Genomic DNA, 12,307 nt, shown 5'->3' on the forward strand with positions numbered 1-12,307 from the left:
AGCCACTCCATGTCCAGTGTACCCATACTATATGCTGTGTGCTCATTAATTATTCAGTATCTGTTGTAAGGATCATGATAGTGCAGTGCTTATGCTTGAATAACCTTTGGATTACTAATAATAGTTCCCAATGTGTTAAGTCATGATGCTGAGAGGCAATTTGGACATTGTTCCTTTAAGTGAAAATGAAAAAAAAAAAGTCATGCTGAGTTGGGCATGGTGGTGCATGCCTTTAATCCCAGCACTTGGAGGTAGAGGCAGAGGCAGGCAGATTGCTGTGAGTTCAAGGCCAGCTTGCTCTACAAAGTGAGTCCAGGACAGCCAAGGCTACACAGAGACACCTTGTCTCAAAAAAAAAGAAAGGTCATGCTGACATCACTATGGTCTACAGTGTGGACCCATGAAATAATGAACAAAAAATAACTTACACTAGTTTTACCACATCTTAAAAACCCAAAAACCATAGCCAAAGTTTATAATAATTCTATTAGTTTAAGTAAGAATTTTTCTGAACCAGGCAACTAAACTTAGTGCTAAGCTCCTTGATCAAGCTACGTTTCCAAAATGAAGACAAGGCTTGATATTGGTCACTAGCTATGACAAATTTCTTCACAGATATTTACACTGAGCCAGAAAAGTAATAACAAAGTAAAGACTGTGTCCAACATAAACTCCTTTCTCTGAATTAAGTAAGACACTACCTCCAGAAGAAGCACAGTAAGGGCAGGCAGAAGCATGATGTGGGCACCTGGAGGCCACCCCGGTGGCTCAGGGTTAAACACTGGGTTCTCCAGAACCCAGGTTCAAGTCTCGGTGTCCACATAGTGGCTCACAACCATCTCTAACTTTAGTTCTGGGGGATCCAAGGCCCTTTTCTAGTCTTTCTGGGCACCTAGCATGGTTAGTGCCCAGCCGGTATTGCAGGCAAAATAGCTGCACATATGAAATCAAAATATTAAAATGTGGCTGAGTATGGAAACACAACACTGAGAATGCAGCAGCAGGCTGATCTTTCTGTAAGTTCAAGGCCAGCCTGGCCACAGAGTGAGACCCTGCCTCAAAAGAAATAGTACCGTGTAAAGATTAAACATTCACCTCACAAAATACATAACATCTCAAGATTAGTGAAAATGCTTTTTAAAGTAACCTTTAAAAAACTATATCAAGCCTGGTGTAGTGGCACACCCCTGACAAGAGAGAGGCAGGCAGATCTCTTTGAGTTCAGAGGCCAGCCTGGTGTACAAAGGAGTCCAGGACAGCCAAGGCTACACAGAACAACCCTGTCGGGGAGAAATCAAACAAAAAAACTGTCGGGACTGAAAAGATGGCTCAGTGGTTAAGAGCACTTACAGAGCACTACTCTTACAGAGCGGACCAGGGTTCAATTCCCAGTAGGCACATGATGGCTCCCAACCATCACAGACATCCTTAACTCCAGGGGACTCAATGAATGCTCTTTTGACTCCCTCAGGCACCAGGCACACATATGGGGTGAGTATATAAACACATGCCAGCAAAATATTGATACACATAAGTAAATCTAAACTGAAACTATATTACAAAATAGATAATCACTTCTTCATTCATAACTCCCTCTTTGAAAACATCCTGTCTCCTGTATAAAGCAATGTTTAATAGCCAAGCCCCTTGCAATCGGCCAAAATGTGTTCAGTAAGAAATGGAAAATAATGATTAATAAAAATCAATAATCAAAGGCGGTTATAGTAAATACTACAAAAGAAATAGAATGTGACAGACTGGATTAAGTTAAAACATGAAAATGTAGAAGAGGAGAAAAACAACAAGAAAAATGGTTCCAAGAAGGAATATCAAGCACAAAAATCAGTGAGGAGACCCATTTGACTAGAGACAGTAAATATGAGACTTAGGAGAATCAAGGAGAGATTACATCACACAATGTGCTTGAATGTGTACAGTAGTCTAAAAGGAAAGAGAAGCCACATAGTTCCTTGTGTATAATTTTATTCTAAGTGACAACTTTAAGGATTTCAGGAAGCATGTACATGCCATTTAGAGTTTGAAAAATGCACTCTGACTGCTGGGTATGCAGCACCTAAACTCACTGGGCCATTTTTTTTTTTTAAGTTTCATTTTTCCCTTTTGTTTTTTTGTTTTTTAATCTTTGCTTAAAAATATTTATTTATTATACAATGTTTTTCCTGCGTGTACACCAGAATGGTCATGAGCCACCATGTGGTTGCTGGGAATTTGAACTCAGGGCCCTTGGAAGAGTAAGCAATGCTCTTAACCTGAGCCATCTCTACTCTTTTCCCCACTTCTGCTAACTAGCAGTTTTAACAATACTTGAGACAGGAAAGTTTTACCTTGATCCAGAGCCATAGGACTTGGACTCAATCCCATGAAGGCAATCTTGCAAAGAGCTAATAAGAACTTTGCAGCGATCATCTGCAGACACTTTGGATTGTTTAATTAAAGAAATTGCTGTTACCAAAGTTTCAATAGCACTCCCATAATCACCTGCAGGGCAAAGAGAAGGTTAATTAACAAATTGATGTTTCCAAATTCTCATCAAACCATTTGAGAGTAAAAGTAATGAGAACTTTTTTTAATGTCTCCTTATTTATTTATTTATTTATTTACTTATTTATGAGACAGGTTTCTCTCCTGAACTCACTTTGTAGACCAGTCTGACCTGTAAATGTCAAAATTTTAAGGTGACCATAGACAATGACTTTCACTCAATATTTTGAAATTTGCAGAAAACTCTCATTTTCATGATGCTAGTACAATTGATGGTTGTTTCATGAAGAGGGACAGTTACTCTTTTGCAAATATGAGAATGAGTTATCTTTGGGATTCTGAACTATTAAATACCAAAGTTAGCATTTTATCTCTTCGTATATGTCCAAGTGTTTTGCCTACATATGTATTTGTACCAGAAGCAAGGCTGGTGCCTACTGAAGCCAGAAGAGGGTGTCAGATCCCCTAGAACTGGAGTTTTAAACGGAAGTGAGCTACCACATGGGTCCACTGTAATTCCTAAGCTACTTTTTCAATCCCCACAGTTGGAATTTATTTTTAACTTTGTAAGTATAAACATTTGCCTGCATGTATATCTGTGCACCATGCATGTACCTGGTACCCAATGATGAAAGAGGATCCCAGCACTAGCAGTCAGTGCTCTTAACCACAGAACCATCTCTCTACCCCCAAATAGTATTTAAGTCTAAATCTAATAACCTAAAAGTGGTAGTCTTTCCACTACACCAACATGTGTCTTCCTTCAATACTTTAAAATTAAGTGAGAGATAATGATTTGGGAATATACAGATTACATAGAGTTAAGAGAAATACTTTGGGTTTTGGTTTATTTTAAACTTATGTATATGTGTGTTTTGACTGCATGTGTATCTGTCTTTACACAATTAGCATGCCTGATGCCTGAGTAAGTGAGAAGAGGGCCTTGGATCCTTAGGAACTGGAATTAACAGGTGGTTGCACATCAAACCAGGGTCCTCTGGAAGAGCAGACAGCTCTAAAAAGCTGAGCCATCTCTCCAGCCCCTAGGTTGGGGTTATTCTTAACATAAATAGGAATGAACACTGAAACAAATATACAAACCAGCACTGGCATCAGACACAGCTCTTGAAATAGCACTGCTTGAGATTGCCCGATTTCTATTCATGATTTCTTCAAACTCCGCTTCACTCAGTGGAGTTCTTGCAGTATCCATTTCCCTACAAAAGACAAAATAAAAAATAAAAAAATAAAAAGTTAAATTGTTACTTAAAAGTTCTCAAGTTAATAACAATGTAAACAACTCTACCCTAGGAGTCTTTTGGCATTTGCCTTAGAGATGGTTATTACTTTTCCAGATTGGAAAATGCTATTTTTCCTACCAGATCAAGTCTAAGCAAAATCCCCCTTTTCACTGTCTTCTAGCTGAAATAAAACTGCAGCTCAGAAATCTGATCTTTCTGCAGGACAGAAATTATGTTTACATTTCTACAGCGTAACAGATTTCAGTCAGAGTTCTTAATCTTTCACTAACTAAACAGTTTCATTTACTACATATATTGAACTTACCTCCCAGGGGGACCATAGTCACCCCTATCATATGGTGGAGGGCGGCCATATGGGTCTGTTGGTGGTGGACCTCGACTATCTGATGTTGGCATGCCACTATTAGTTGGTGGAGGGAAAAAAGCAGGATTCACATGTGGAGCTGGTGGTGGGGCACCTGGAGGTGGTCCCGGAAGATGTGGAGGAGGAGCAAGTGTAAGGGGAGGCCCTAGTGGACCTGGTGGTCGAGGTGGAAAAGGGCCTGGCGGTGGAGGTGGCCCCTGCTGAGGAGGCGGTGGACCTGGAGGTGGGCCGTAGCCTGGAACTGGAGGTGGAGGCCCAGGAGGAAGAGGACCCAACGGAGGTTGCCCAAAGGGTTGTCCAGGAAAAAGAACTGGTGGTGGAGGGCGGTCTCCTCGATTAGGAGGTCCTGCTAGAGGAGGTGGCAGAACCTGACCAGGAGGTGGAGGACCTGGTGGACCAGGTGGGCCTGGAGGCCCTAAAGGTGGACGTGGTGGAGTCTGTCCAGCTACAAAATAAAGGAGAAAAGAGGAGAAAAGCACTTTAGTAATGATTATTTAACTATTACATTTCAACAATATACTTCTAAAGCAGAACTTATAAACCATGACTCTCTCTTTAAATGAAACCCATATAGCAATAGCAATGCTCTAAGAACTACAAAGGTGAAGAATACTCTTACAAATTTAATTAGTACAAATAATGATTAAGAAAAATCACTAGAACAAAAACTTTATTAATATCTTAATGCTTAGAGTTATTTTCCATCTTTCTGCATACACACACGTCTTACAGTGAAATCACCCACCTTATATTCTACTCTGATGCCAAGCTAGAAAGTGAAACAAGGAAAAATGGTCTTGAAAGGATTTTTTAAGAGGTAAGAAAATAAGACGGATGTAAATATTCTATATATAAGTCAAGCAAGTTTGGAGAAAAATAAAGACCTTTTAGGCCAAAAATGGGTATTTCCTCTATGCTGTGCCCAATATGCCATGGAATCCTAGTTTCCAGGAACAAAGGCCGAGTTCCTTTAACAAGATGCTTGATCAAATTTCCTGGGTTCCAAAAATAGCATAACAAGGAGAGTAAGTCACATTAATAATGCATTACTTGAAAAAGAGAGAAAAGGAAAGAGGTATTAGGCAGACATGTTTTCTCTATGATAAACTTAAAAGTTTTACCTGGGAAAGGTGGAGGTGGCCCTCCTGGTCCTGCTGGCCCAGGAAATCTGTCCCCACCAGGAACAGCCCCTGGAAAACGGCCCCGTCCTCTACCACCTTGTGGAAATGCTGCACGTGAACTGCCTCCTGGAGGACCAGCTTTCCCTTCCCCAGACATCTGTCCTGATTGTGTAGCTGCAAACATCCAAATACTCATAAATAGCACTTATTAAAACAGTGTTCTCAATTGTAACCACTGTTACTATTGAAACTATTTCCAAGTTCATTTATATTATTTATCAATTTGCAGGTGCCTTGGACCTATGTGTGTAAAGTACTTGGCCAGAAAATCATTTATTTAAATATTTTCTTAGACTTTTTTGGTTGGTTGGTTGGTTGGTTGGTTGGTTTCGTTTTTTGAGACAGGGTCTCTCTGTGTTAGCATTGGCTGTCCTGGACTCACTTTGTAGACCAGGCTGGCCTTGAACTTACAGCAATCCATCTGCCTCTGCCTCCCGAGTGCTGGGATTAAAGGCGTGTGCCACCACACCGGGCTATTTTCTTAGTCTTGAAACATTCTAGTTTAGATGTATTTCCACTGAGTAGATCAACAGGTTGCTTTTAAAATTCCATACTCTGCAGCAGCCAAGACAAGAAATTCTTCAATAGAAATCTTAATTTCAATAACAGATTATTTCAGGCCATGTAATATATTATTCAGTTAAGTAGTAAATGCTAAAAAGTTAAAACAAAAACATCCACTTCAATTTCTATTAATTACATGAGTTATCCACCCTATCTCTCTTTTTTTAAGTGTATAACAGCAAGTCTCTTCTACATGTTTTACCAAGTAACAAAAGGTCTTGGTGGCAAAAAGAAAAATCAGTAACTATCTTCACTAGCTATCACTGGCCTCTCTCTGTATCAAAACATGTATACATATGAAAGGCTCCTCTTCTCCAAGAGTGAGACTGCAGCTTCCTTTCTCTAAGAAGGACAGGACTAGGATAACAGCACTAATGTAGCTCTTCAAACTATTGCATTAAGCCGGGAGGTGGTGGCGCACTCCTTTAATCCCAGCACTTGGGAGGCAGAGGCAGGCAGATCTCTGTGAGTTCGAAGCCAGCCTGGTCTACACACAGCAAATCCCAGGACAGCCAGAGTTGTTACACAGAGAAACCTTGTCTTGGAGGAAAAATAAAACACAAAACGATTGCATTCTGCTGGGTCTATGACATCTAGGGGAAAAAAAGGAATGGGAGTGGGGTTCCGATATATTGGCCCATAGCCAGAACCAATGATTAATCAAGTTCATCCAATAAGCTAAATAGTAACATGAATTCCTAAGTATATTTAATAAATGCCGGCAACGCTGCTTAAAATTGGAAGGGGAAAAAAAGCCGCTGAGAGGTTTGCTTACTTTTCCTGGACTGCATTTCAAACTGACTCAGGAACTGCTTGTTGCACGGAGTTACAACAGGGTTCTGACCATGGAGTTCTCTTTTAGGCAAAAGATCCATTAACTTTTTGGAAGATGCTTCAGATCCAACACCAACAAGGGCAAATCTAGAAGATGTTACGGGGGTAAGAATAAAAAGCAAAGACGAACCGAGAATGTTGGTATGGATTTAAAAAAGGCACGGTCTTAACTTACTCTTATACAGACTATTTATTTCTTAAGGCTACACAAGCATACACTATGGTTTATAATGTACTACAGAACTCACTCACTTAAATGTGCAATCCAGTAATTATTTTTGATATATTTTGGTATGTTTTACAAACATCATATGATGGTTCATTTTATAACATTTATGATTACCAAAAGAAAATCCGTAACTCCACCACCATTCCTACTTACTCTTGTCCCTTACTCACAGGGAAGCATCAATCTGTCTTGGCTCTATAGATCTGCCTCATTTGGAATTTCAAACAAACGGAATAGGTAATCCTTTACAACCAGCCTCACTTGGCACTCAAGGTCTAGTCATGTTATAACATGCATCACTATTTCATTTCTTTTAATGGGTAAGCAACGTTCCATTATAGACAGGGTTTTTTGGTTTTGCTTTAAATCCACCTATCAGTTAATAGGCACATAGGTTGTTTTCTCTTTTTTACTGCCACAAAAAGATGTTCAGTGTAGGGGCTGGAGAGAGGGCTCGTGGCTAACAGCACTGACTGCCATTCCAGAATGTGGGTTCAATCCCCAGCACCCACATGGTGGCTCACAACCACTTATAATTCCAGTTACAGGAAATCCAATTCCCTCTTTTGGTCTCTATGGGTATTAGGTACACAGACTACATAGACATACATGCAGCAAAAACACCCATACACATCAAAGTACAAATCAAAACCATAATGAGATTCAATTCCCTGCTGAGTAGTGGTGGCACATGCCTTCAATCCCAGCACTTGGGAGACAAGAGGCCAGCCTAGTCTACAGAGTTTCAGGACAGCTACACAGAGAAACTTTGTCTCAAAAAAATAAACAAGAAAAAAGAGATGCAATGTCCCACTATAATCAAAATGACAACTATTCAGTACTGGTGAAGATGATGAGAAACTATAACCCTCCTGCATTGATGATGAGTATTGCAAACAATCTGACAGCCTCTCAAAATGTTAAACAGTCTTACATATAATTTAGTAATCCCATTCCTAGGTATATGCCTCAAACAAGCAGAATCGTATGTTCACACAAAACAGTATACTAATGTTCTTAGGGACGTTCCCCTTCATAGCTACAAGTAGAAATCACCCAAATATTCACCAATGGATGGATCATGGAGTCCCCTTTTAGTGCTGCCCCATTATATGGATGCTGCTACATGGATGACCTTGAAAATATTGTGCTAAGTAAAAGAAGCCAGACACATAGAACAGTATTATTTACACAAAAGAACCCAGAATAGGCCTGAGGTAGCTAGTACATGAATGGTGATCAGGGAGTAATGTCAACAGGCACAAGGTGTCTTATGGTGATTGGGGCGGGGGGGAGCATGAAATGTTCTAAAAGTAGAGAGTTGCAATGTTGCTTAACTTTTTATAAATGTGTGTATATATGTATGTATATAGATACATACATATATACACACATACATACATATACACACATATAATAAATATATTTTTAAAGTACTACATTATACTCATGCACATATAAAATGATGTGAAAAAGATCCAATAATGTGACTACTGTATTATTTATAAGAGATACAAGTAGAAACAACCATAATACTGAAAATTAAGAAAAGCAAGATATATTTATCACTAAGTATTTCTTCTGCTTTTCCAATCTTGCATGACAAAGTGTGAATTATAATACCATCTTTTAGGGGAAATTTTGGATGCAGATTCACTAAAGTGATTATCTGTAAATGGTGAAAATGTAACAATTCATTTTCTTACTTTCATATACCTCCATTATATAATGCTCATTAATAATCCTATCCCGTGTGTGATTTGCTTATCAGGGAAATGACGCAAGATACCTAGATTACATTCTTCTTCAGTTATTCCCCCTTCTCCATTATTTTTATATTTATGGTGCTGGGATCAAACCCAGAGGCTTTCCACACATTAGAAAAGTGGTTCTACCACTGAGCTACATACCTGGCTCTTCCCTATCTTTTTTTTTGGAGGGGGCGGGCAGACAGGGTTTCTCTGTATAGCCCTGGCTGTCTTGGAATTTGCTCTGTAGGCATGGCTGGCCTCCGGCCTGCCTCTACCTCCCAAGTAGTGGAATTTAAAGTGTGTTTCACCACTGCCCAGCTTCTTCCCTCTTTATCGCAACAAAAATAAGGCTTCTTAGCATTGCCATTTCAACCTTAGAAGGAGTATACTCAGTAAAGTCAGGAAACAGGCTTGGTCTGGCCACAGACACACCTCAAACAGCTTCAGTATGTTTTTAAGAAACAAGGAATATGAAATCCAAATATGCCTAAAATCTTCCTTCTAGTGTGTTCACGTGGGTTCCTAAGAACTAACCTGGGATGTCAGGTATGTACAGCAAGGGTCTTTACTACCTAAGCCATCTTGTGAGCACTAATGTGTTTATATGTTCCTCATGTGTGTAAACAGCATTAAACTTAAGGAAAACTAATTGGTAAATTGTAATCACTATAAGCTTGTATTAGGAAAAAAACTAAATTCTTACCCCTTTGATTGTCCATTTGCCCGATTTTCAAAAAATTTTATCTCCAAAATATCATTTACTCCCAAAGAATGAACTGCTTCAGTTAAGTCCTCATCTGTTGTCCACTGCAAGATATTTCACTTTATTAGCCATTAAAACATATACACACTTTATTGTCTAAATTTAACGCTTAAAAGAAAACAAGAGAAGCCGGGCGTGGTGGCGCACACCTTTAATCCCAGCACTCGGGAGGCAGAGGTAGGCGGATCGCTGTGAGTTCGAGGCCAGCCTGGTCTACAAAGTGAGTCCAGGACGGCCAAGGCTACACAGAGAGACCCTGTCTCGAAAAACAAAAAAACAAAAAACAAAAAAAAAAAAACAAGAAAACAAGAGAAAATCATTGTTCAGTACAAACATAAATATAGCTACTGCTCATCAACCTCAACTTTTAAATAGCAGAAAAACATCCTGAGTGGCTAACTTCATTTCCTGGTAAGAGTTTTGGAAATTATAAAGTGCATGCCCTTGAAGACAGATAGTTTTACTCCTTACAAGTTTCCAGTTTCTTTCAGATTTAGAACGCCTATGATTTTAAATTCTCACACTTCATTGAATACCTACTATGCATGTTTTTATAAAATACTTAGCTCTTGCCTCCTAAGTCCTATTATTTTCATAAGGTGCAATAGAGGAGATAAACACCTTGTTCAAAGTCACAAGACACAAATCTATACCAATGCTTTTGTTTGGTTGGCTGATTTTGAGACAGGCTTTCTCTGTGCAGCTCTGGCTACACTGACCACAGCTAGCTACAAACTCAGAGATCCACCTGCCTCTGCCTCCCCAGTGCTAGGATTAAAGGCATGTACCACAATGGCTGCCAATTCTTTTTTTTTTTAAACAATTAAACACACACATTTATTTATTTATTTATTTATTTGTTTATTTTTAAAGATTTATTTATTTAATTTATTTATTATATGTACAGTCTTCTGCCTGAATGTACACCTGCAAGCCAGAAGAAAACATCAGATCACATTATAGATGGTTGTGAGCCACCATGTGGTTGCTGGGAATTGAACTCAGGGCCTTTGGAAGAGCAGGTAGTGCTCTTAACCTCTGAGCCATCTCTCAGCCCCATTGGCTGCCAATTCTTATTCAGCTACTGTTTCCAATTTTGTAAAAACTATTCAGATTGAATAACAGGAAACTCAGTCACTTAGTTTAAAGGAAAAATAATGTGAGGGCTGTAGAGATGGCACAACGAAAGATCCCAGGTTCAACTCCCAGCACCCAGACTAAAAAATTCAAGATTATAATAACTGTAATGTCTTAAAAAGGACTTGTTTCTGCCTTTCTTGTCACATAGGTAAACAGGAAAAAAAAAATCAATATAGCAATGTCAATTTTTTTTTTCAAAACTGGGCAAAACCACAGACTACGAGGGCAGTCGAAATGACTACCAACAATCTGTGTTACCTTTACTTACCCAAGTGAGATTTCCAATATACAACGCAATTCTCTTTCCAGTGTAAGTATAGACAACATTGGGTGCTGCTCCTTTACCCACGTCGTCGCCGACAGTTGGTGGGAGAGTATCCATGTAGTCCCGGTCTTCTGGGGCATCGCCATTATTTGCAGATGGAGAGATGACATCATCATATAAATCTATCTGATCATGCCCACCATATTCTGCTTCCTAAGACACAGAAATAATGTTCTAGATTACATGACAGTCACAATACTAAATAAATAAGTATGTATACAAATTCAATGTGTTCCTGAATGGTAACTTTAACTCTCTTTGAAAGTAAAATATTCTTAAAAGTAATTACACGTTCCCAGCGCTCAGGAGGCAGAGGCAGGCAGATCTCTGACTTCCAGGCCAGCCTGGTCTACACAGTGAGTTCTAAGACATCAGAGCTACACAGAGAAACCCTGTCTCAAAAAACCAAAAAAGTTAACACATAAATGCAAATAGACAAGTTTCAAAAGAATAATTGTCAGAAGACTATAACACACACAAAAAAAGATACTAACATGTGACCACATATGAAACATCCAGTATTCTCTTTGGTATTCAGATATTATTTACCTACTCTGAGAAAGCTAATTGGGAGGGGGGGAGTTGGGGGGGCTGTTTTGTTTGTTTGTTTTGAGACAGCATTTCTCTGTGTAGCCTTGGCTGTCCTGGACTCGCTTTGTAGACCAGGCTAGCCTTGAACTCAGTGATCTGTCTGCCTCTGCCTCCCAAGTGCTGGAATTAAAGGTGTGCGCCACCATGTCCAGCTTGAAAGCTAGTATTTTTAAGCTAAGCCATAGAAGGGGACTAATAACACACATACACAGATATAGATATAGATATACACAAAAAGCTACTCAAAGTAATATCTTGCAATTATTCTCAGTAAACAACTACTGCTTACCTGGCTTTTAAAATCTAGACAAGTACATTAGGAAAATGTTGCCACTGTCACCAGTAAAATTAAAGCAATGCTAGGATGTCACTTACATGCCTAAGTGATAAGCCAGGGAAAAAAATGGAAAAAAAATAAAATTAATGTGAGAGGGAAAGAAGGGTGGTGGGTAATTCAATTTGCCAATATCCCTTTATAAGACTAAGTAACTATCAATATCAGTATGAACTATTTAGCCTTTCTGAGGGAAATTTGAGACAAAAAACAATAAACACAAATTTCAGAGTTCAGCTATAACTAGGTATAACTTAAGGTATAACTTAAATTCTCCAAGGGTGCCTATGCTATACCAAGATACTACAGGAACAATAGCTATTGTTCCATAATTCCCATAAAAGCCAGAATAAGACTTGGTTTTGCCTTGGTTTTTGTTTTGGGTTTTGGGTTTTTTTAGTCTGTTGTTGTTGTTGTTGTGTTTTGTTTGAGACAAGGTTTCCCTGTGAGCCTTGGCTGTCCTAGAC

General features: G+C 39.1%; 1 protein-coding gene across 6 annotated transcripts in view; it reads right to left on the reverse strand.

Moving 5' to 3' along the window:
* Positions 1-12,307, reverse strand: part of CPSF6 (cleavage and polyadenylation specific factor 6) — a 33,681-nt gene that overhangs the window by 12,154 nt on the left and 9,220 nt on the right. For 4 of the 6 annotated variants that reach the window (XR_014775091.1, XM_084759862.1, XM_084759860.1 and 1 more), the window contains exons 2-9: positions 10,859-11,068; positions 9,391-9,494; positions 6,649-6,794; positions 5,250-5,423; positions 5,013-5,123; positions 4,069-4,573; positions 3,604-3,719; positions 2,346-2,499 (exon numbers count right to left, since the gene is read on the reverse strand). Coding sequence is in view for 5 of the 6 variants with exons in the window: in XM_084759862.1 (XP_084615988.1) it covers positions 2,346-2,499; positions 3,604-3,719; positions 4,069-4,573; positions 5,013-5,123; positions 5,250-5,423; positions 6,649-6,794; positions 9,391-9,494; positions 10,859-11,068 (1,520 nt within the window). In the remaining variant the exon portion in view is untranslated. The remainder of the gene's footprint in view (positions 1-2,345; positions 2,500-3,603; positions 3,720-4,068; positions 4,574-5,012; positions 5,124-5,249; positions 5,424-6,648; positions 6,795-9,390; positions 9,495-10,858; positions 11,069-12,307) is intronic. The other 2 variants (XM_084759864.1, XM_084759863.1) reach the window with 1 other exon arrangement.

This window comes from Acomys minous (genome assembly GCF_964271855.1).
Source record: "Acomys minous genome assembly, chromosome: 15".
Classification (NCBI taxonomy): domain Eukaryota; kingdom Metazoa; phylum Chordata; class Mammalia; order Rodentia; family Muridae; genus Acomys; species Acomys minous.